At 47.2% G+C, this 23,927-nt stretch overlaps 1 protein-coding gene across 1 annotated transcript in view; it reads left to right on the top strand.

Moving 5' to 3' along the window:
* Positions 1 to 21,109, top strand: part of USP36 (ubiquitin specific peptidase 36) — a 43,192-nt gene extending 22,083 nt beyond the window's left edge. The window contains exons 7-20 of the mRNA XM_021707657.1: positions 88 to 158; positions 1,421 to 1,503; positions 2,542 to 2,653; positions 5,368 to 5,508; positions 6,109 to 6,209; positions 7,062 to 7,200; positions 10,747 to 11,430; positions 12,114 to 12,244; positions 14,250 to 14,837; positions 15,387 to 15,598; positions 17,994 to 18,095; positions 19,163 to 19,278; positions 19,638 to 19,789; positions 20,015 to 21,109. Of these exons, the coding sequence (XP_021563332.1) occupies positions 88 to 158; positions 1,421 to 1,503; positions 2,542 to 2,653; positions 5,368 to 5,508; positions 6,109 to 6,209; positions 7,062 to 7,200; positions 10,747 to 11,430; positions 12,114 to 12,244; positions 14,250 to 14,837; positions 15,387 to 15,598; positions 17,994 to 18,095; positions 19,163 to 19,278; positions 19,638 to 19,769 (2,612 nt within the window). The 3' untranslated portion in view covers positions 19,770 to 19,789; positions 20,015 to 21,109. The remainder of the gene's footprint in view (positions 1 to 87; positions 159 to 1,420; positions 1,504 to 2,541; positions 2,654 to 5,367; positions 5,509 to 6,108; positions 6,210 to 7,061; positions 7,201 to 10,746; positions 11,431 to 12,113; positions 12,245 to 14,249; positions 14,838 to 15,386; positions 15,599 to 17,993; positions 18,096 to 19,162; positions 19,279 to 19,637; positions 19,790 to 20,014) is intronic.
* Positions 21,110 to 23,927: the final 2,818 nt, after the last annotated feature.

Raw genomic sequence — 23,927 nt, 5'->3', positions numbered from 1 at the left:
GCCTGAGAGTCTGTCTCCCAGGTCTAAGTCGTGGGAGTCTGGTGGGGCATATTGCGCCTGCTCCACTGCCTGTCTGTTCTGTTTCAGTGAAGTGCTCCGTGTGCAAAAGCGTCTCAGACACCTATGACCCCTACTTGGACATCGCCCTGGAGATTCGGGTACGGACCTGTTCTGTCCACATTGGCAGGAGAGTGAGGGCAACATGGAACAAACAGAACAATAAAGGCATCAGAGCAAAATAGAGAAGGAAGAAAATCCTTAGACTTTCAGTAGAGATCATCATTTTTTGCCCATTTCTTTCTGGCCTTTTTCCTATGCATATTTCTTTCTCTATTTTTTTGACTTAAAGTCTCACTCTGTCACCCAAGCTGGAGTGCAGTGGCACACTCACAGCCACCACAGCCTCAACCTGCTGGGCTCAGATGATGCTTCTGCCTCAGCCTTCCAAGCTACTGAAGCTGCAGGCATGCACCACCACACCTGGCTAATTTTTTGATTTATGTATGTATGTATGTATGTATGTTGGTGTCTCACTCCATCGCCCAGGCTAGAGTGAAGTTCACACTCATGACCACCCCAGTGTCGACCTGCTGGTCTCCAGTGATCCTTCCACCTCAGCTTTCCAAATAGCCAGAACTATAGGCGTGTGCTACTATGCCCGGCTAATTTTTATTTTTATTGTATAGACGAGATCTCACCAAGTTCCCTGGGCTGGTCCCGAACCCGCAGGTTCAGGCAATCCACTCTCCTCAGCCTCCCAAAGTGCTGGGGGATGACAGGCTGAGCCACCGAGCCCGGCCTAATTTTTTGATTTATTATAGAGATGAGGTCTCACCAAGTCCCCCAGTCTGGTCTCTAACCCCTGGACTCAGGCAGCCCTCTCACCTCGGCCTCCCAAGGTGCTGGGATGACAGGCATGAGCCAAAAAGACGAGGTTGAATTTTGTGTCCTGAGGCATGACTAGGAGGAGTAGTGCTGTCACTAGGGCTTGAGGAGAGTCTGTCAGGTGCTCTGGGTGGAGGATGGCTGCCTGTGCACCTTGCCTGGGAGAGCAGGCCTCACATTATGATAGTGCTGTGTTCCACCTGAAGCCTGGGAGCCTGTGCTACCTTCATGGGGCCAATCCCAGCCCTGGGGCAGATGCCCTTTTGAAAACTGTCTTGATAAAAGTGATTGATTCATGGCAATCCTCCCAGGGCTGTCACTTCTTGTCACGAGATAAGAGGTCCCAGAGTGGCCCCCCTCTACTTTGGTGGATGTTCCTTCCATGTCTCAGAAGGCAGCAGCTAGTGGGCACAATTTTCATACAAGTGTTGTGATTTGCTGCCTCAGCCTGAAAAAGACCTTAAATTTGGCATTTCTTGAGTCAGCTTTTTTTCTTCTGCTGTTTACTTTACCCCTGTTTTTTTGTCCTTCTCAGCAAGCTGCAAATATTGTGCGTGCTCTGGAAGTTTTTGTGAAGCCAGATGTCCTGAGTGGAGAGAATGCCTATATGTGCGCCAAGTGAGTTCACTGTGCTTGTGGCAGAAGATGGACCTGTCCAGAAAGATATAAAATAAGTCACCTCACCCAACAGTAGTGTTTCCGTCCCCCTCCCTCCCTCCTTCACCACTCACATTTCTTTAGGAGCCTATATATGTCTTAAAAACAACAAAAACCTCTAAATAACACAAATGAAGAGACAGCCATGATTTTTAAAGCTACTATTTATGCAGTAGTTGTCACTGTTCTAAAGGTTTTACACATATTAGCTTGTGAAGTAGGGACTGTTGTTTCCCCATTGCCCAGGATGGGAAAACTGAGGCACAGAGAGGTGAAGCAACTGGCCTGAGGCCACACCAACAGGATGTGGCAGAGCATGGGTTTACACAGGTTCACACTGAGCAGTCTGCTCCAGAGGCCGTGCTCCCACCACCCTGCCGTCCTCCTCTTAAGGAGACATTTCCTGTGGCTTCCACTGATTACTTATGTGGTCTTGAGCGTCTTGCCATTTTCACAGACAGAACTCTTATCTTATCCTTTTAATGGTTACACGATCTTATTGGACGGATGTCCTTATATCTAGGTCATTTTAAAGCCATGATCACTGAAGAATATTTTCTTAATTCTGCTTTCCAAGTCTCTCATTCTGTGCCACAGCGCTGTCTGCATCCCTCTTTGAGTTCATTTCCCTTAGTTTGGGGGGCTGTTCACTTTTGTCTCTGTCTTCTCCCCTCCATTGCTGTCTTCTGGCTGTATTTGCATCAGTGTCATCCTTGTCCATTTTATAGCTCGCCCTCATCTGCTTTAATTTGCTCTTTCCTGTGTCATCCCAAAGTAACCTTTTCCTGCATCTTATTTCATCTCCTGGTTGGTATTTTATTTTTGCTTTCGAATCTCCACGTTCTCTCTGGTCTTTGTTTCCCTGTAATTGCTTTCCTTTATGAAAGACATTGAATTTGATTTTTAAGGGTGCAAAAGATACAAATCTTATTAACCTAACATTGACGATGACATTCTTCGAGCATAAATTAATTCCTTTGTCATGCACTTTCTTCATAGATGCAAGAAGAAGGTTCCAGCCAGCAAGCGCTTCACTATCCATAGAACATCCAATGTCTTAACCCTCTCCCTCAAGCGCTTTGCCAACTTCAGTGGGGGGAAGATCACTAAGGTGAGTGCTTATGACACTGTCCCAGGCTGCTTAGTGGGCCATGGTCAGGATCAGAATCACCTGGGTTGCTTTTTTAAAATACACGTTCCCTAGCCAGGCGTGGTAGCGCATGCCTGTAGTTCCAACTACTTGGAAGGCTGAGGTGGAAGACTTGCTGGAGCCCCGCAGGTCGAGGCTGCGGTAGCCGGTAGCAGCCACTGCACTCCAGTCTGGGCGACAGAGTGAGACTCCAACCAAATAAAATAAAAATAAAATACACATTCCTGGCTCTTCCCCAGAGCCAGGGAATTTGAATCTCTGGAATACAAAGCCTAGGAATCTGCATTTTTGAAAAGTCACTAAATGATTGTTGTGCACAAATTTCAGAACCACTGTCCTACTGAATTTGTCCCACAACCTCTCCTATATTTTGGGTGTTCCCGACGTGGAAGGTCAGGGTTTTCTGAATAAATGATGAGGGCCAGACTGTGTGTCTCTGATCTGCCATGTCCTGTTTATGTCTAGAACGGGTACATTTGCATCCTGTGGCTTCTTGTGGCGTATGGAGCAAAAAAATCTACTTTGTACAGTGGCATTTTAATAGAAGATGTCTGTGTTTCAAAAAATCTAAAGTTCTGTTCTTAGAGCCTGGTTATGTGGTTTTGAATGAGGCCCTTGGCTGGTCCTCAATTTCCTCACTGGCGTTGGAGGGGGCTTGCTTAGATTAGTATTTCTCAAATGTGTCTGCAGAGTGTTTATAGTATACAGTCATGCATCACTTAATGACAAGGGTACATTCTGAGAAATGTGTCATCAAGCAGTTTCATCCCTGTGCAAACATCAAGGAATATACTTACACAGACCTAGATGGTATACACTAGGTACTGCACACTTAGGCTAGATGGTATAGCCTGTTGCTCCTAGACTACAGTTCCATATGGCATCTTGCTGTACTCAATACTGTAGGCTGTTGTAACAGTGATATTTGTGTATTTAAACATATCTAAACGTAGAAAAGTTATCGCATATATAGTATACAGTCTTATAATCTTATAGGGCTACCGTCGTGTATGCAGTCTGTGGTTGACCAAAACGTTATGCAGCGCACGACTGATGTACGTGAAGTTCATGGACAGGCTAGTCAATGATGACACATCAGAACAGTGGACATCTGAGGTGGGAGCAGTGACTGCAACAATAGGGAATTTTCTAGGTTGATGTTCTGTATGTTGATTGGAGTATGGGTTCCGTCAGTATACACTGTCAAAAGTCATTGAAATGTGTACCTAAGATCTGTGCATTTCTACTTATTCTACAAATGATACTTCTTTTTTTTAAGATTAGAATAGTTTATTTAGAAAGTAAATTAGAGAGAGAGAGAAACAGGTGATTCACCTCCCCAAGGTAGGGGAGGGGCCAAAGTTTAAGAAAACATGGCCTGGCCGTAGCACAAGGAGCACATGACTACATCATAGCTTAGCAAGGCAATGGCCTATACTTCGTTTTTGTTTTTTTTTAAATATTTATTTATAGAGGCAGAAATGCAGGTCTATCTTCTGTTGTTCAAAGATAATTTTAAAAAACATTTTCTTGTGAAAAATATACAGTTTAAGGCTGGATGCAGTGGCTCACACCTATAATCCCAGCATTTTGGGAGGCTAAGGTGAAAGGGTTGCTTGAGCCCATGGGTTCGAGACCAGCCTGGGCAACTTGGCGAGACCTCATCTCTACAGTAAATCAAAAATCAGCTGGGCATGGTGGTGCATGCCTGTAGTTCCAGCTACTTGGAAGGCTAGGCAGAAGGATCATCTGAGCCCAGCAGGTCAAGGCTGTGGTAACCGTGAGTGTGCCAGTGCATTCCAGCCTCAGTGAAAGAGTGAGAATCTGACTCAAAGAAAAAAAGTACAGTTTTTAGAATAAATAAATTTTGGCATTACCTTTGTTCTGCTGTAATTCTTTAAAAATTTAATTTATTATACCTGTTGGCTATATTGATTTATCACCATTGTTTTTGAAGACCTGATTCTCTCCTTGTTCTCCCACTAACAATATTCCTGTAGAGTTGAAGGGAAAGCAAATGAGCTGTTTATCTCATTTTACAGTTGGGAACCAGGTGGTAAGAGAACTAATTGAGATACATGACAAAGACAAGAATATAGAAATCGCTTTGTGGGACAATAAAACAAAGGTCAGCTGGGAAGGCCTCACTTACCTATAGGTCAGCTGGGAAGGCCTCACTTCTCAACATCATGTTTGCTTTGTTTTGTTTTGTTTTGTTTTGTTTTTTGAGTTGGAGTCTCACTCCATCGCCCAGACTGGAGTGCAGAGGCACACTCATGGCCACCCCAGCGTCGATTTGCTAGGCTCCGGCGATTCTTCCGCCTAAGCCTTCCAAGTAGCCAGAACTACAGGCGCTCACTACCATGCCCAGCTAATTTATTTTTTATTTTTTTATTATAGAGGCTGGTCTCGAACCCGTGGGCTCAGGTAATCCACTTGCCTCGGCCTCCCAGAGTGCTGAGATTACAGGCTGAGTCACCATGGCAGGCCAGCATCATGTTTTTTAATCACTGATGTGGGGAGCTCCTGCTGCAGCATTGCCATGTGCTCAGTTGCCCCAGATTGTTCAAGTCCAGCCAAATCAGGCATTTTGTGTGATTGAAGATGGAATGGGCAAACTGACGCTTCCTCTCAAAGGTGACTATTATTTGCTTTTTCCTTGACTTTTCCAACAGGATGTAGGCTATCCGGAATTCCTGAATATCCGTCCGTATATGTCCCAGAGTAACGGCGAGCCTGTCATGTATGGGCTCTATGCTGTGCTGGTCCACTCAGGCTATAGCTGCCACGCTGGGCACTATTACTGCTACGTGAAGGTGAGGGATTGTGTGTTCAGTTCAACTGCTCTAGGCAGCAGACATATGCTGCCTCCGGGGGCAAGTTAGCAGTATCTGCACATGTCCAGACTGGGCCTCTGCGAAACATTCATTCTGTAGAAAGGGGTGAAGTTTTGTAGATGTATTCAGATCCTAATCGTTGCTTCTGTGTGTGGAGTGAAAAGATGCCTTTAGACATCATTCCAAACATCATTCCACAGGAACCTGTAATATTCTTGGACTTGCCATGGTATACTGAGAGATGGCTGCCTCTGGTGCCCATCCTTAGAGCCCTGTAAAACCTTGGGGAAAGCTGTATGTAGGTGTGAGGTGCTATGACAGTTGGAATGCCTAAGCGTCCTTCAGAAGGTACAGTTTCCATCTCTTGGGCCCTATGAAGGAACTAAGACTCAACACACACAGTGGAGTCATGTTCACTTATGCAAACATTACACATTTAATAGGAAATCATCACTGGTTAATTAGCACTTGAATACATATAGCAACAAAGCGCAGATTTTTTATTCCCTTTTTAAAAAGTGAGGATTATGTGATGTTTATTGATTGTTTTGTTTTCTGCAACACCCTGGGCTGCTTCAGGCAAGCAATGGACAGTGGTACCAGATGAACGATTCGTTGGTCCATTCCAGCAACGTCAAGGTGGTTCTGAACCAGCAGGCCTATGTGCTGTTCTATCTTCGGTAATGAACTCTCACCCTCCCCAGATGAACTCCCTCCCCCTATTCTTTTTTTGTACCTTGGGGTCTGCCTAACCTTTTTCTATTTGAAGGTAATTGGGAGTGCCAAAGGAGGGAAAATGTTTGGGCAGGTACTGTCTCCCCCATCATGTGTCATGGAGTGTGTCCCCTGAAAGGGTTCCTTTTTAGTCCAAATCTACCTGGTGGTTGAATAAAAGCCAGAGCCTTGGGGAAGGTCAGGACGGGTTTCCATCTGTCCCTACGTTGATGCTACTTGGAATGTAAATGGGAAGCACCACCTGTTATTTTATAGTATTGCCCCAAATTAGATGTGCTGCCACTGTGTGGTGGCCAGGTAATGCCCTTCCTCTGAGAGCGGGGAAGGAAGTTTTGGGGGGTGCTGCAGCAGAGCTCTTTTGGAAGGGGCTTCTCTGAGGGCTGATTGGCATCAACCTGGAGATTGGAGGACCTGGCAGCCGAGGCAATGTTGCTGCCTCATACAACTTTGCTGAACCTGGGTGAAGTGTTCAAGGACTCTCTTGCTTTCTGGTCCGTTGAGAATCTGATGTTGGAAGAACTGTCACGTGCTCTGTGCTCTGCTCATATCAAGCCAACATCTGTGGCGTGATGTAACTTCACGTAACAGTAGTGGAAAGGCGAGTAAGATTCCAGAGGAGTGGGCTAGGGCAGGCAGGATTCCCTTAGGCTGGGTTTCTGCCTTTGCCCTGCCTTTTAAAAAGATACTTTTGTAGCCTTGACTTTAACTTATTCTGATTCTTTCTCATCTTTCACTTCTGTAATGCCTTTTTAGCTTTAGTAGGAGAATTCTCTTGACTTGTTTTCTTCCTTTGACAGAATTCCAAGCTCTAAGAAAAGTCCTGAGGGCCCCATCTCCAGAGCAGGCTCCTCCGTTCCCAGCCGCCCCAGTGTGGTTCCAGATCACACCAAGAAGAATGTTGGCAATGGCATTGTTTCCTCCCCACTGGCCGGAAAGGTACTTGTTTAAAATGGTCAAGTCTGGCATAGCTGATCTTCATGTCACCTTGCAGACCTCTTCATGCTGGGGAATTTGGCCACGATGGAAGGAGTCTGCAGGCAGTTCATACTGTTTTAGTCGTGCTAGTTCTTAAATTGGTCATCCTTTCACTTTGGGTATAGAGAAAAAACAGTAATGAGAAAATGTGACCCAGCAAATTAAAAGTATAATTCACAGGTATATTCTGCTCCTTATACCAGCTGCTGTTCATAAGTGCCATGACAGGTCCCAAGTAAACTCCTAACCTTAAGGATCTGGGGAAAAAATATCCTTACATTTTAACATGGAAAATATGAATAGTTTGTACCAACGTTAATCACCTGATACGAGTGATTATACTGTGGTTATGTAGAAGAATGTCCTTGTTCCTAGGAAATAGACCTGAACAATTGAGGGGTAACAGGACATTATGCCTGCAATCTACTCAGATGGTTCAGAAATAGAAATAAACTGTGTATACACATACGTACTCATACATGAAAACACACACACACACACACACACACACACACATACACACACACACACACACACACAGAATGATAAAGCATATGTGGTAAAGTGTCAATTAGGAGATACCTCTATGTTATCTTTGTGTTTGACATTTTCTGCTAAAACAGTTAAGAACTCAGTTTTAATAGCAGTCGTGAGCAGTTTCCTCAAAGCCAGGTGGACCCTCTCTTGATGACTGTTCCTGTGTAATCCTGTTCCTCTTCCTTCAGACTGAAGAGTTAAACCCACACTTTCATTGTCTGCAGGGGTTTTAGTTATTTACATAAGTCTTTATTTCCCTTCCAACATTGGAGCTGAAATTTGAAGTATTGGAATTGAAGTAGCAACTAAAATACATGATCTAGATCAAATGTGGCTCCTGATGCTTATAATCCCTGTACTTTGGGAGATCAAGGCAGGAGGATCACTTGAAGCCAGGAGTTTGAGACCAGCCTGGGCAACATAATGAGACCTCGTTGCTACAAAAAAATTTTAAAAATTAGTAGTCTTAGCTACTCAGGAGGCTTAGGTTGCCTGAGTCACCAGGAAGTCTATGCTTCAGAGAGCCGTGATTGTGTCACTGCACTCCAACTTGGACAACAGAGCAAGATTCTGACTCAGAGATAAAGTAAAATACATGATCTAATTGCAAAATTGGTGGTCACTATAGCCCACACCAGAAAGTTAGGAAGCCTCACTTGCTGCAGTAAGTCCATAGGGAAGAGTGGTGCCTGAGGGTAAAGGTGGGCACACAGTGTCCCTGTGTCAGGCACACCTGCAGGACTGCTTCACTGATTGTTAGCATCTTCATTACAAAATGGATTCCATCACTTGGTAGTGGTTGGTCCTAGTAAAAAAAAAGTTTTCTGATTTTACTCTAGGTAACATGGTGTGAGTTCTAGTATCTATGGAAATGTTTAACCAATGAAAGGGCTTTGTAGTGTAGTAGGTAGATGATTCCTTTTGGAAAACAGTGTTAGTAAATAATAAACTATTGGCCGAGCTTAGTAGCTCAGTCTGTAGTCCCAGCACTTTGAGGCTAAGGCGAGTGGATTGCCTGAGCCTGCGGGTTCGAGACTAGCCCGAGCAACTTGGAGAGACTTTGTCTCTACAATAAATCAAAAATTAGTCGAGCAGGGTAGCATGCGCCTGTAGTTCCGGTTACTTGGAAGGTTGAGGCAGAAGGATCACCTGAGCCCAGCAGGTTGACGCTGGGGTGGCCTGCGTGTGCAACTGCACTCCAGCCTGGGCAACGGAGTGGGACTCCAACTCAAAAATAAAAAAAGAATAAACTGTTACAAAATGTAGGGGAGAAAAAGAACAAACTCAATATATAAGTGAATTCTTATTAAACCTTTGAAGAAGGAAGATTTTGTAAGCTTAAAGATGAGGGATAAAATACAGGAAAACAAATCATATACTGACTAAACTAAAATTTAAATCTTTGTACCTAAATTTTTGCTAAGAAAAAAACTTTAGGGCTGGATGTGGTGCTTCATGCTTCATACTTGCAATCCCAGCACTTTGGGAGGCTGAGGCAAGCGGATTGGCGAAACATAGTGGTGCATTCTTGTAGTCCCAGCTACTTGGGAGGCTGAGGTGGGAGGATAGTTTGAGCCCAAAAGTTTGAGGCTGCAATCTGCTGTGATCACACCACTGGACTCCAACCTGGGAGACAGAGCAAGATCCGGCCTCAAAAACAAACAAACCTTTAAGATATTTGCAACAAATATTTGTAACGTATAAGGAACTCATTCAAATGATTACAAGTCACTCCAGTGCATATGCAAAGAGTATGAATGTTAACGTGATAATAGGCAAAAATAGTGTCAGATTAGCAAATGTTTTGAGAAAGAAATATATGTTGCTGCTAAGAGTAAATGGAATTTGGCAATATGCATCAAATTTCATGAAAATATTCATAGCCTACTAATTCTGTTTCTAAAAATTAGCATGAAGTAATTAGTACAGAAAAAGCTTCAACCTTTTGATTGTTCATTCAACAAATACTTTTCAAGCACATATCATATACCAGACCCTTGAGCTGGTGGTGAAGGCTAAAGTGGCCAATAGAAATAGAAGTCTCATGGAACTTTGTGGTCAAGCAGGAAGGACCAACGTCAAGCACTTAAATCTAGAAAAATTATTTCATCCAACTGTTATAAGTGTTATGAAGGAAAAAGGGTACATGTACACATATAATACTGTGTTATTAATATCAACTACCACATTTGGATGGTTACATATGTTAACCAAACAGTGAAATGGTTACTAATCAAAGATTAAAGACATTTATTGAGAGTATAACCTATAAAAATGCTTCAGATAATAATGTTAGGCTAAAACAGATGCAGCTATGCAGGCTGCAACCATTTAGAAGAAAAGACAAAAAGGAGACACATTAATAGTTATGTTCAGGTGATGGAACGTTAGTAAATTTTTTTCCTTTAGATTTTTTTGTATTTCTCAGATCTTGATAAAAATGTCCTGCTTCACAGTAAAGATGGACATAGACTGGGCACAGTGACACACGCCTGTAATCCCAGCACTTTGAGAGGTCTTGGCAAGAGGATTGCTTGAGCCCAGGAGTTCAAGACCAGCCTTGGCAACATAGTGAGACCTCATCTCTACAATAAGTCAAAAAATATTCTGGGCATGGTGATACATGCCTGTTGTCCCAGTTATGGAAGGCTGAGGTGGGAAGATCACCTGAGCTCAGCAGGTCAAGGCTTCGGTGACCATGAGCATGCCACTGCACTCCAGCATGGGTGACAGAGTGAGACTTCGATTAAAAACAAAAGATGTGATCTCACATGCACACAAGTCAGAAAATTCTAAAATTGTTCAAAGAAATAACAATGTCTTAACCATGTATCCGTGTAAATACTTTGCCTTCAGTTTGCTAGCCAGAGGCCATGCCTACTGCTAAGATGCTGTGGCCTTGTGAGGGAGTTACCTGGCCAGCGCTCCCCCAAGGCTCTGATAAGTGTTTTCTGCTTTGTTCTCCTTTAGCGACAAGACTCTGTGACAATGAAAAAACCACATGCCACTGAAGAGATTGGTGTGCCCGTTTCCAGGAATGGCTCTGTACCGGGCCTTAAGTCTCAGAACGGATATATTCCTCCAAAGCCACCCTTGGGGTCCCCTTCCTCTAAACTCTCCCAGACACCCATACACATGCCAACCATCCTAGATGAGCCCGGAAAGAAGGGGAAGAAATCAACTTCCCTACAGCACTTTTCCCCATCACTCAAAACTTCTCAGGGCTTACCTGGTACCAGCAACTCGAGTAGCAGCAAAGCTGGGAGCCAAAGGCAGGGCTCCTGGGACGGCAGGGACGGCGTCCTCTCTACCTCACCGAAGCTCCTGGCTGAAGCCACTGCCAACGGGCATGGGCCGAAGGGGAGTGGCGAGAGCTCTGACCTTGAGAGGAGGGATTCCAGCAGCTCCAGCCCAGAGCACTCTGCCAGCAGTGACTCCGCCAAAGCTCCGCAGACCCCCAAGGGTGGAGCTGCCCACTTTTGTGATTCTCAGGAAACAAACTGTCCCACCGCCGGCCACTCCAAAGCACCTCCCAGCGGAGCAGATCCTAAGATGGTGAAGCTGAAGTCCCCCATCCTGAGCAACACAGCCACTGAGCCTGCAAGCACCATGTCTCCTCCACCAGCCAAAAAACTGGCCCTTTCTGCCAAGAAGGTGGGTGTGTTGGGGTCTTGTCGCTGAAGTGTATCTGTAGGGCTGGAGGAGTAGATTGATTGTAGTTTGGGGGAGTGGGCTCACTGTCTAGGGGCTTTGACCTTCACTGCAGAGGGACAGGGTGTCTTCCAGGTCTTCCCAGCCATTTGCAGGTTACAAAGGGCTGTCTGGAGGTGAGGACAATGGGGTTTTGAGGGAACCCCAGTTGTCCAGTAAGATTTCACGTGGCTCATGAGGTTTTGGGTGAGACAGCAGTTCCCGATTTTGTTGTAGACGAATATCCTAACAGCCCCAGGAGAGCTGGGCCCCACCAGAATGCATCCCCAGCAGGTGTGGGGACTGGTAGGAGCATGGGTCCCAGTGGGGCTACCTGACTCTTCTGCGGTGGGAAGCTCTTAAGATGGCAGTGACACAAAGATGTGATTGTCGTGCTGAGATTTTTGTTTAAATTTAAATTTCCTTCCTTTTTTCCTTTTTGTTTCTAACCAAAAACACTTTTCTGATTCTTCTTCTACCATTCCCCTACCCCCTACCTTCCCCTCTGTTTTCTTCTTCTGTCCTTTCATCTTTCTTTCTGGGCTCTTTTATTTATTTTTTTTTTGTTTTGTTATTTTTATTTTCCCTCTTCACTCACGGAAACCTTTTTTAGACCACCAAGTTTTTATTTATGTCGATAACTGCAGGCCAGCACCCTGCGGAGGGCGACCGGCAATGACCTCCGTCCACCTCCCCCCTCACCATTCTCCGACCTCACCCACCCCATGAAAACCTCTCACCCCGTCGTTGCCTCCACTTGGCCTGTCTGTAAAACCAGGTAAGCTTTGGGTGCAGGCCCTTGTGGGTGCCGCCTGGTCTCCCTGTGGTTGCGGGTGCTTGGCTGGTGAGTTGGATAATCGCCAGCTTCATGGGATGGACAGAGCATTGTGCCACTGAGGAGGTATGGAGGCGTCACTGGCTGAGCTCCCCCTCTTCTTTGATCCCGTCTGGTACAGGAGCTTCAGGTGGTCGGAGGCAGTTCAGTCCCTGCAGTCTTGATTTTTTTTTTTTTTTTTTTTTTGAGTTGAAGTCTCACTCTGTCACCCAGACTGGAGTGCAGTGGCCGCTCCCGGCCACCGCAGCCTCGACCTGCTGGGCTCTGGGCGATCCTCCCGCCTCAGCCTTCCAAGTAGCTGGAACTACAGGCACGCGCTACCACGCCTGGCTCATTTTGGTTTATTGTAGAGATGAGGTCTCGCCAAGTTGCCCAGATGGGTTTCGAACCTGCGGGCTCAGGCAATCCACTCACCTCAGCCTCCTAAAGGCGCGGGATTACAGGCTGAGCCACCGAGCCTGGCTCCTGATTTTTTTTTAATTCTTATTATCGATCCGTCCGCCACATCTGTGTGGTGACCTGGTATGCTTGGACTGACCTGTCCTGCAGCCGCTTGCCAGTCCACGACAGTACTTCCTAATCGAAGAGAAATGCTGGCTTTCCAAGACCCCAGGGAGCTCAGTCCTGTGGATTCCTTCAGGGCGTCTTGCCTGCCAGTGTCATGTTGTGGTCTCCCCCTGGGCTTCTGTCCCTGGAGTAGGGCTGCCTCATCAGCCCTGTCTGGGGCTCTTTGGGCTGTTTGCTTTGTGCTCAGTTCTGCCTTTGGGGCTTTTCAGACTTTCCATAGACATTTCCTGAAGTTTCAGATCCTTCCCTTGCATTGAGGCTGTTATAGGTGGCTTCTTATGTCCCTTCGGTGTGTTGAGTGGCAGGAAGTTGAGAATTACTGGTAAATGGTTGTCTGATAGCTGATGGGGATATGAAAGCCTTTGGTGACTGGGAAAGAAGGAAGCAAAGAAAGATAGGGCAAGTCTATCTCCTGGGGTGATTTGGTGTTTGCCTGGGCACTGAGGTGCTCTGAGTTCCACTTGCATGAATCAGCCTGTCTCCAGCGCTCCATGAGGGCCGTGTCTGACTTTGTGATCCCCTGCTACCTCTGCCTTCCTTGCACTCACTCTCTCTCACACACACACAAGCATGAGCTCTCTACCTAGGATCATATTTTTGCGCATGTGAAGTCCTTAACCATTTGAGGCATTTATTGGGTCTTTTATTTTCTTGGTCCATACCCTGTTTTGAAAAAAATTCCAGAAAACACTTAGAATATTGCGACACTGTAGTACAGTTGTAGTTTGTTCTAGTTTAGGTGGTGAGGATGACAGTCCTATTTAATTCGATAACCCTGTGAGGCTGGCGTTATTGTAACGCCTTGACAGACGAGAATGTTGTGGTTCAAAGTGGTAAATCAGCTTTGCAAGTGGTACACACTAGCAAGCAGAGGATCAAAGAGGCCTATCCGTGTGGCGCAAGGTCCTGTTCCTCACATGTCTTCTATGTAACTCAGCTCCACAAATGTTTTCCCAATTTGTAGTGTGGAAGACTCTTCAGACCCAAACTTGCCTTTCCTGCAAGGCTCATTTCCTGGACTGGAACACTCCGACACTTCCAGAAGTTGGAAAATCCTAACAGGATTTTTTGTTACCATTTATTGCTCATTAAAGGCTTTTTCCCTTAACACATTTGTATTAAAAGTGGAAAACATTAGAGCTTGCAGAAAGACTTTAAACCGCTTGGTGACAAGAAACTAAGACAACAATTCTTGCTAACTTTGATCTTAAATAGATTCTAAGTTTATTGTACAAACACGTTATTTATGTGTAACTGAGAGCTATGGGGGAAAAAACCTTTGAGACTTTCAGGTGAAAGGGAGGGGTGAGGGTGGGCAGAAGGAACGACTTTGCTGGGTCTTTCAGAACAGCTTCTCCCCGTTGCCTGCCTGTCCCCACAGGGCTGCGTCACCTGCTCCCCGACCATCCAGCCGTCCACAGCCTTCCTTCAGACCCCATTCCACATCGCTGTCCTGTAGTCCCCAGCCCCCAGGAATGCCAGAACCACAGAGCTGCTACTCGGCCTTGACGGCCCTGCCTCAGGTCCACAGGGACTTCGTTTCCCTTCTACACCAGCTGCCAGAGGCCAACAAGGCCCCCCTGAACCCCTCTGAGAAGAGTAAAAAGACCCTTGTGCGAGAGCTCCAGAGGCCAAGCTCAGAGACCTGCCTCCCACAGCACATTGAGGGGACCCCTGCAGCTCCCCATGGGAAGAGGAAAAGGAAGAAGAGGAAGCGCCTGGAGGACACAGCCGCCCTGCTGGAGGGGCAGACACAAAGGTGGCCTTGGAGCCCTGAGGGCAGGAGGAAGGGCCAGGCAGAGCTGCCTGCTGACAGACTGGAGGAAGAGGGCGTCTGGCTACAGGGGAATGGCCAGCAGGCAGGACGTGTCATGGATGGCCACCATGTGAACAGCAGGAAGAGGAGAAGGAAGGGAGCAGCGGGCCTTGACAAGGAAGCTGGCCTGCACCAGTACCCACCTTGGCACAGGTAAAAGAGGAGTGAGGTGGCACCTATGCACTTCCCTCAAGAAACAAAGTAAAACCAAAAAAATCTGTCTCCAGGTAGGTTTGTGTGGAAATGTAGGATGCTGATCTATACTTCTAAAATGTGAATGTGTAGTAAAACGTCTCCTGTGATAAATACCATTGGATTGTTCTAAAAGTGACAATGGAGAGTTGACAGTAGCATCCAGACCTTGGCCATCACTGCATGTGCAGGGCAGTCCAGGAATGCTGGGTCAGGTGACTCCAGGCCAGGTCATGCTCTGCAGAGGTCACAGCAGCTACGCATCCGGCTGGTAGGACTCGCCTTAGGAGTGGAAGCCTGACTGGTTTTCCCTTTGACGTCTTGTGGCTGACGTATGAAATGTCCACTCGTGCGTGTGGAGGGACAATGTTACAGGGAGAGGCTGGCATACTCTGCTCTGGGTCACATCTGGGGTGGTGGTCTGTGCAGAGTTTAAGGCGTGTGTCTGTCTGTGAGCTGCTCTTCTTCCACCTTGCTCAGGGCTGACTGTTGGCTCTGACTTCCCAGCAGCTGCTCTCCCACGGACTGTGGCGAGTCCGAGACTATGGCAGGATCTCCAAGGAAAAAGAAAAAGAAGAAGAGAAAGCAAGAGTCACAGCAGGAAGTAGAAGAGAATCAGCTCCCAGAAAACCAGAGGAATGCCAGACCCTGTGACACTGCTGTCCCTGAGTCTAGTGGCCACTCACCACCCGTGAACGGCCGGCATCCTGGGGACTGCGTGGGTATGTGCCCAGGCAAGGAGAGCACTTGGGCTAAAGTGGCACCTGCTGTGACTAGCACAGGGAGGACTGGGGAAGATGTAGAGACCCCAGGCCCTACTTACTTCCACCCTTCGGGGTCTGTTTCTTGGGCAGTGGGATTGCAGCTTCCTCTTTTGTCCAGCAACCCCATGGGAAGAGATACAGTGCTCGTGAGCTTTAAAATGTCTCATGAACACAGCAGGTCTTCTGATTCAGGGCTGTTCCTGTGTAAACCTTCCCATGGGAATGACACCCTGAACTTCCCACCTCTTTCCTATGATGCTTGAAATTAGATAGAGGAATTGGGTTCAAAAGTGATGCTTCTTTGACCTCTGTGTAGCTGGGCCTTTATGAAGACAGTACGGTCCTCTCGCTGTTGGGGACCTGTGTGCGTGGCTGCCATTGGGCACTACCTCATCATCGTAGGGGTTTCTGTTTTGTTTTTCTTTTTTTTTTTGAATTGGAGTCTCACTCTATTGCCCAGACTGGAGTGCAGTGGCACAGGCACGGCCACCCCAGCGTGGACCTGCTGGGCTCTGACGATCCTTCTACCTCAGCCTTCCAAGTAGCTGGAACTACAGGCGCACACTACCACGCCTGGCTAATTTTTTTATTTATTGTAGAGACAAGGTCTTGCCAGGTTTCCTGGGCTGATCTTGAACCCACGGGCTCAGGCAATCCACTTGCTTTAGCCTCCCCAAGTGCTGGGATTATAGATTGAGCCACCGACCCTGGTCTGTTTTGTTTTTTTCAGGACTTTTGGGGCATGCCTTAGCAGGCTTTTGCCACACAGCATGTCTATTAAGTGAAGGGTAGAGAAAGTCATTGCTGCTTGGGCATGGATTTAGTGAGTGGCTGAGCTTGAGTGAGGCCTGCTGTGCTGTGCTGGGGATCCGGTTATGTCCGTACCTTTGGGGGCAAGTGAATATTTAAAGAGTGATTCATATCAAACTCCCAAGAAAGTAATTTATAACTAAAAATAGAACAGTATGCATTACATTGTAAATCACTGCTGGCCAAGCACAGTGACTCACTTCTGTAATCCCAGCACTTTGGGAGGCCAAGGTGAGAGGATCACTTGAGCCCAAGGGTTCAAGACCAGCCTGGGCAACATAGTGAGACCTTGTTTCTACAACAATAAAATTAGCTGGGCATACTGTAGTCCCAGCTACTTGGGAGGAGGCTGAGACAGAAGGATTGCTTGAGCCCAGGAGTTTGAGGCTGTGGTGAGCCATGATCGTGCCACTGTACTCCAGCCTGGGCAGCAACGTGTGACCCTGACTCAAAAAAAAACGGGCTTGATGGCTCAGCCTGTAATCCCAGCACTTTGGGAGGCCGAGGCGAGTGGATTGCCTGAGTCCTTGGGTTCGAGACTAGCCTGGGAAACTTGGCGAGACCTTGTCTCTACAATAAATCAAAAATCAGCTGGGCATGGTGGCACATATCTGTAGCTCCAACTATTTGGAAGGCTGAGGCGGAAGGATCGCCGGAGCCCAGCAGGTCAACACTGGGGTGGCCGTGAGTGTGCCCCCACACTCCAGCCTGGGCGACAGAGTGAGACTCCAACTTCAAAAAACAAACAAACAAAAAACCAAAGCACTGCTGCTAGGCAGTGAGGATTGTTCAGTGGCTGTGACATGTCAGAAGGGCTGTGCTAGAGTGGCACTAGAGCTGTGCTCCCCCAGTGCTCAGGGTAAAGGGAGCTGGCTTGTTAGTGCAGGATTCCAGGGACTTCGGGTAAATACTTGCAGTATGCCAGGGTTGGTGCTGGGTGCAGTCATACATCCCAGGTTTGTGAGCAGGGAACTTAAGTACATTCTGGGAGCTGAGTGGTAGACAGACAGATCAGAGGGGCCTGGGCAGGCGGGAGAGGACTCGTTCAGAAACTTTTTCTAGAACCTGATGTGGGTGGTGCCGGATAGACCCATGGAGTGACCGGGATCCCTCTAGGCAGGCTGGGGAGCTCAAGGGCCCCAATGGCAGTGGCGGCATAGGGACGCTCCCTCTACTCCTGCAGCCATCCCTGACTTCTGCTCCCGAGGCCCTGGCCATCTCTGACAGGCGAGGTAGGTTTCATTTAGAGCTAGTTCTTTCCTCTCCCCCCATCAGACCAAGGACTCACACTGCTGCTTAGAGGCTGTTTTTGTTTAGCTTCTTGTTGTTTTCCATCTTTTCTGTTTCACAAATTGACTCGGACAACAGCCTTTTTTGTCATGTCAGGTCCTCATTAGTAATTTAGGCATTTAAGCAATAGTAGGTAGGCATTTGTCATGATTAAGTTCTGCAGTTCTATTATAATAAACAGAAGATGTGTGATTGTTTCTCCATTGGTTTATTTCAAATGTACATAAATGTTTCTTGGCTACTCTGATTGCAGGGCTGGGGCAGGCTCCTCTTATATCCAGGAACAGAGAGCAAGAATCTGATGTGGTCCAGGAACTGCTCAAACATTCATCTGATAGAGCTTATGGGAAAAAAGGTACTGGCTTGGGGACAGGACTTCTGTTTTCCTTTGGTTTGTTTTGGTGGTGGGAAAGGTGTGGGGTGGATCCTGGTGCATGGTGAGCATGGAGGCAGGCATGGCTTGGCTTTGAGAATGACAAGAGAAATCTAAATACTCGTTGGCATTCTCTTTCTCTCTTTATCCCCCCCGCCGGCCATGGCATGAAGATGGGGTCTGTCTATGGAAGGATCTAGAACAGCAGGGGTTGTGGGCAGGGCAAGGAGCAGCTACACACCTCAGAGGTCGGCTGGGTCTCTGGTAAAGATTTGGAGGCACAGCGAAGAAGAGGCTCTTTCAACCCCAGTGATGTCAGTTCTCACTAAGTCAGACTTGAGAACAAACATGAGGTCTTTGTTCCTCAGATGAGGGCATGTGTTTAAAAAGAACTAGACTTTGCAAACAGTACTGCAGAGGGCTAATTAAAGGTGGCGTGGCTGAGGTTTCTGTGTTGACCATCCTGTGTGCATGGCATCACTCTGTCCTCCTTTTGTCGTTCTTTGCATGTCTGATTTCACCAAAATGTAGCACCTGAAAAGTTTGAGTGGGATGACCGGTTAATTAGTGACTATGTTAATTAATGAACGGCATTCTTTTTTTTTTTTTTTTTTTTTAAAGGAAATGGGTTAGGAGTTCTGGGCATTTGATTCTTTGCAGCATGGGGGGCGGGCGGGTGAGGGAGAGCTAGGCTCTTTCTCCCTTCCCCTTCCCCTTCCCTTTCTTGAGTTGGAATCTCACTCTGTCCCCCAGGCTGGAGTGCAGTGGCACGCTTACGGCCTGCTGGGCTCAAGCCTTCCAGGTAGCTGGAACTGCAGGTGTGCACCACCATGTCCAGCTAATTTTTTGGTTTACTGCAGAGATGAGGTCTCACCAAGTTGCCCAGGCTAGTCTCTATCCCCTGGACTCAGGCAATCCTCTAACCTTGGTCTCCCAAAGTGCTGAGATTATAGGCGTGAGCCACCGCACCTGGTCATGACGTTCTTGAAATAAATTCACAGGGTAGCTGGGAACCCACACTATGCTGACACCATGTGTCTGTCTTGTAGTCTTGACCTGGGATGGAAAGATGTCGGCGGTTAGTCAGGATGCTATTGAAGACAGCAGGCTGTCCCGGACCGAGACCGTGGTTGATGACTGGGATGAAGAGTTTGATCGGGGGAAGGTATGGCGTGTGATCATGACCATGGCCTTGAAGGAGCAGGGTGGCATGGCTCTGCTTAGGGCTGAGGGCAAGGAGAACTTGAACTTGTAGAGCAGTTAGAAGTAGGAGCAGTGATGTGGAGTGGTCAGGCGTGAGACTGGAGCGAGACTGTGGGGCTGGGGCAAGGCACTGGTCCTCTTGTGGCTTCAGTGCCTTCACTAGGAAAGTGGGGACAGCGAGGGACTTCTCACAGAAGGTCGTTGTGAAGGGTAGATCTGTTTGCGGAGTCATGAGAACTGTGCCTGCACTTAGTAAGCTGGGATATATGTGCAATAAAGAGTCCTTTTTGGGAATTGTGACACCTATTACTCTTGATATAGGAAAAGAAAATTAAAAAATTCAAGAGAGAGAAGAAGAGAAACTTCAACGCCTTCCAGAAACTTCAGAGTAGACGGAACTTCTGGTCTGTGACTCATCCAGCTAAGGCTGCCAGCCTCAGCTATCGTCGCTGAATTTGCTGCTATTGAAATAGGTCAGCTGGCGGGGGTGAAGTAGGGGTGGGGGTGGGGTATGTGTGTGTATAGGGTATGTATGTGTGGGTGTAGGGGGTGTGTCTAGGTGTATGCTCTGGTCACCTGCAGAAGAGGACCATGTGGGGTTTGCCAGCTACATTGAGATGCCATACCTTGGTTTCTTGTGTTGGACTCATACCTGAGGGTGGCAGTGGGAATGTTAAGGTCTTGTTTCTTACTGTCAGGGTCAATGTGCTTTGTTCCACAGCCTCCTGGAGACAAGGTGTCACTTCCTGGGAACAGTCTGTCTGGATCTGAGGGAACCGTCTGTGTGGGCTCTGCTGCCCTGTCACCTCCAGGCCGCTGCACTGTGAACTGAACCTGCCATCGTCAGGACCTCTCCCAGCAACACTGTTTGCAGATGACCCACATAGAGGCTGAGGCTTCTATAGGTCAGGACCTCTTAAGTGACATTCACAGCAAGCCCTACAAGAGAAACTAGCGTGTGTGTGGAGCAGAGATGGCCCCATGTCTGCTAGACATGTGGAATGGGCCCAGCATCCTCACGTTTGTGGACTGTAGAGTTTATGCTGGCAAAGGTGTCTGCTCCCAGAACGGGGCTGTCGGAGAGAATGGGGGACATGGCCACACGCCCCACTGGCATCCTCTCAGCTCAGCATGGCAGGCATGCGTGATGGTTGTTCTCCTTTTGGGAGCCATCCCTTGCTCCTTGTGGCTGGCACTGCTGCCTTGTCCCGAGCTCTGCCTTGTCCTGAGCTGTGTCCTCGGTGGGGCCTCTGTGTCTGTAAGTCTTACCTATCTGCCCTCAGAAGGGAAGAGTCCCAGGCTGGCCCCACCTGATTGCCTCTCCCTTTTTTGGATCTGGAGGTGGCCCTTAGTGTATCCTTCCCTTGTGGATCATTCTAGACTGTCTCTGGAAAGCAGAGGCTGTTTGGGGTCGGGGGAGCCCTTGACATTACGTGCTGATACATCTGCTTTTAGGGCTGCTATTTATTCTGAGGTGACTTTGCTGTAGCTTCCCTTGCAGCTGCAATAACCCACAGGTCTTTACTGAGGTGGTGGTCTTGGATAGAATTCTCTGTTTATTTTACTACTCAATATAAAACATTTATTTTTGACCAGGCCTGTGGCTTCCATTAGCAATATGTTTCCTTTCCTTAATATGCAAATACTGGCTTTGTGTGCTCAATTGTGTGAGTGCTTTTGAATTTAGATGATTGTATAACTCATGAAGATTACTTTTTTATCTTGCTCAAGCTGTGCCTGCTTGCAACACAACTTGCAATTTAATAAATATGGGGAATCCTCAGTGAAAGTGATATTTTCAGAAAAAAGACAAATGACCTAGCTGTGGTAGAAGGCATAAGAGTAAATCTGAAAATTACCCCATGGTGTCTATCTCCTTGTCCTGTACCTCGAGTCATCACAGGTAAAGATGGACTTGGTGTGGAAGTGAGACCTCCATCAGAGTGGCTCCTCTGGACCAGTCTCCTGGCCCCCGTCGGTGGCCTGTTTGTCCTCATCACCCTCCTCCTCGGTCAGCTTGGGCTTCTTGCTCCTCTCCTGCTCAGGGCCTGGGTTGCTACTGTTGTGTGGAAGGAGGAGTGGCTTTTTCCATGTGGGGAGATTCTTTCTTTCTTTTTCATGTGGGTGACTCTGGTTTTTCTTCCAGCTTTTGGATTTCTCTTTTTATGAAGGTAGGAGAGATTAGGGGCAGATGAAGAGGCAGGCAGGTCCCTGCGGGGAGCCTGGTGACCAGGAGGTTACATTTGGTGAGAGCAGCCAAAATGAATGGGTGACCTAGAATCTAAATGAATCCCAGAGCAGTTTTTTGGAAACGGAGGTGGCCCTCCAGTACATCCCACTCTAGACTGTCTAGACTGTTGATACAGGGCAGAAGTGGGTTTTTCCAGTTTAGTGGGTTCGGTTGTAAATAAGACCTGAACTGGTTGGCTGCCTCTGGCCCCGGCTCAAGTGAATGCAGGTTTTTTTGACCTGGTCAGTGCGCCTTTCACTCTCTCCTCAGAGGACTTTGACCATTTCTGAATGGTCAAAGATGAAAGCTAGCTTCAGTGTTCTGTGACGTTGTGACTTATCTTGGGAGGGAAAGCAGATGCCGTCATGGGTGGGTTTTTTGCCTTTTCCTCTTGAGGTGTTGACAATCATTCCTGTATGAACTGTTTCCCCTACCATATTTTTTCTGTGGTGTTCTGTATTTGAAAATTTTAATTGTCTGCTAGCACAGAATTTATCTCCTTTTCCTCTTTCCTCTCCTCAAAATCAGGCTCTTCTTTCTCCACTAGATAATTGTAAAACCTTTTCCTGAGGAAAATATATCCGTTATCTCTTGGGCAGTGGTGAGCACTGGCCTGACTTTCCACAGCATTTGTCACTGTTAGATAGAAACAAGTCCTTTCCTTCCACAGAAAACCATCAGCCAAACAGGGAAGGAAAAGAATGAAGCCCAGAAAATTAGTCCAAATGCTAGATGACATGTACATATATAAATATATAAATAACTAAAGCCTTTATAATAGCAGTCACTTGGCTGACTTAGTTTTACTTCATGCTTGGGAGTGGAGCTAGGGGCAGGAAGGAAGCTTGTATAACAGCCACCTCCCCTGGGCTCCCAGGTGCTTTCACTTACCTGCCTGTACCTGGTTGTGTGGCTGCACCTCTCTGTACATAAGTCTGCATCCCCTGTGCTCCACACCTCCTTTCCAGGGGTCTGGGGAACCCCACATGTTGCCAAGATTTGGGTGCAATAAAATACTGTGTTTTTGTGAGTCCTCCCTGTGTCTTTGTTTTTTCATTTGATTTTTTTAGAAGGTACATTCTAGGGGCCAGGCACAGTGGCTCAATCCTGTAATCCCATCACTTTGGGAGGCTGAGGCAAGAGAGTCACTTGAGGCCAGGAGTTGGACACCAGCCTGGGCAACATAAACAAGAACATGCCCCCAACCCCCTTCTCCCCCACCCAAAAAAAGCTGGGGGTGGTGGGAAGCTGAGGTGGGAGGATCTCTTGAGCCCAGGATTTGGAGGCTGCAGTGAGCTATGATTGTGCCACTGCACTGCAGTCTGAGCAACAGAGCTAGACCCTGTCTCTAAAAAAAATACAAAAAATCCCAGTCTGTTTCCCTGTTTCAAATGAAAGATGGTCTTAGCCGGGCTCAGTGGCTCAGCCTGTAATCCCGCGCTTTGGGAGGCTGAGGTGAGTGGATTGCCTGAGCCCGCGGGTTTGAGACCACCTGGGCAACTTGGTGAGACCTCATCTCTACAATAAATAAAAAATTAGCCAGGTGTGGTAGCGCGCGCCTGTAGTTCCAGCTACTTGGGAAGGCTGAGGTGGAAGGATCACTGGAGCCCAGCAGGTCGAGGCTGCGGTGGCTGGGAGCGGCCACTGCACTCCAGTGTAGGGGACAGAGTGAGACTCCAACTCAAAAAATAAATAAATAAATAAGATGGTCTTACTTGTATTTTCAGATGTCTGTCGGTTTCTGGGAAATGGACACCTTCAGCTTTCTGTGTAAGAAAAAAATTAGACCAGGTCTTATTCCAGAATAAAGGGAGATAAAGGTGGAGTCACTTGGGTATTTAGGTGGGATCAAGAGGGGAGGTAACAGGTAAGATGGAAGGTTCCAGGTGAGGTGGATGATGACTTCTGCTAGGGTAGTCATTTAATTAATTTGATAAATACATTTCTTCAATCTAGTAATAAAGAGGAATTATCTTGAAGTGGTTCACTAAACTCTGTGAAGGTTGTAAGTGAAGGGAACTGAGATTTGTTGCTTTTTTTTTTTTAACTGAATGATGTTTGGATTTCTACATGGAGAGATGAGGGAGAAATAACAGATTCTACTAACCCATGAGGTTTCCTACAGCTGCAATAAAGGAGCAGGCACTCTGATTTGGGTCTCTGAGCTTTGCTCCGAGCAAGTGTAGCTGTGTGGTTCGCGCAGTGCCCTAGCTGCCATTTCTCCTGCTGCAGATGGGGGCGTGATAAGGATACTTGTTCTTTGCATGGATTGGAATTCTCTGTTGATACAGAAATTTAACTTGGGCATGTATGGACATTGCTGGTCATAAGCTGGGCTGTCCCAGCCATGGTGGGTCTGTGCTGAGTAGGGGTCAGGGTCT

The sequence above is a fragment of the Carlito syrichta genome, unplaced genomic scaffold (genome assembly GCF_000164805.1).
Source record: "Carlito syrichta isolate Samal-C Ts95f unplaced genomic scaffold, Tarsius_syrichta-2.0.1 Scaffold123321, whole genome shotgun sequence".
In the NCBI taxonomy this organism is placed as follows: Eukaryota; Metazoa; Chordata; class Mammalia; order Primates; family Tarsiidae; genus Carlito; species Carlito syrichta.
The sequence above is the reverse complement of the archived record's forward strand: the minus strand, read 5'-3'. Positions and strand labels throughout refer to the sequence as shown.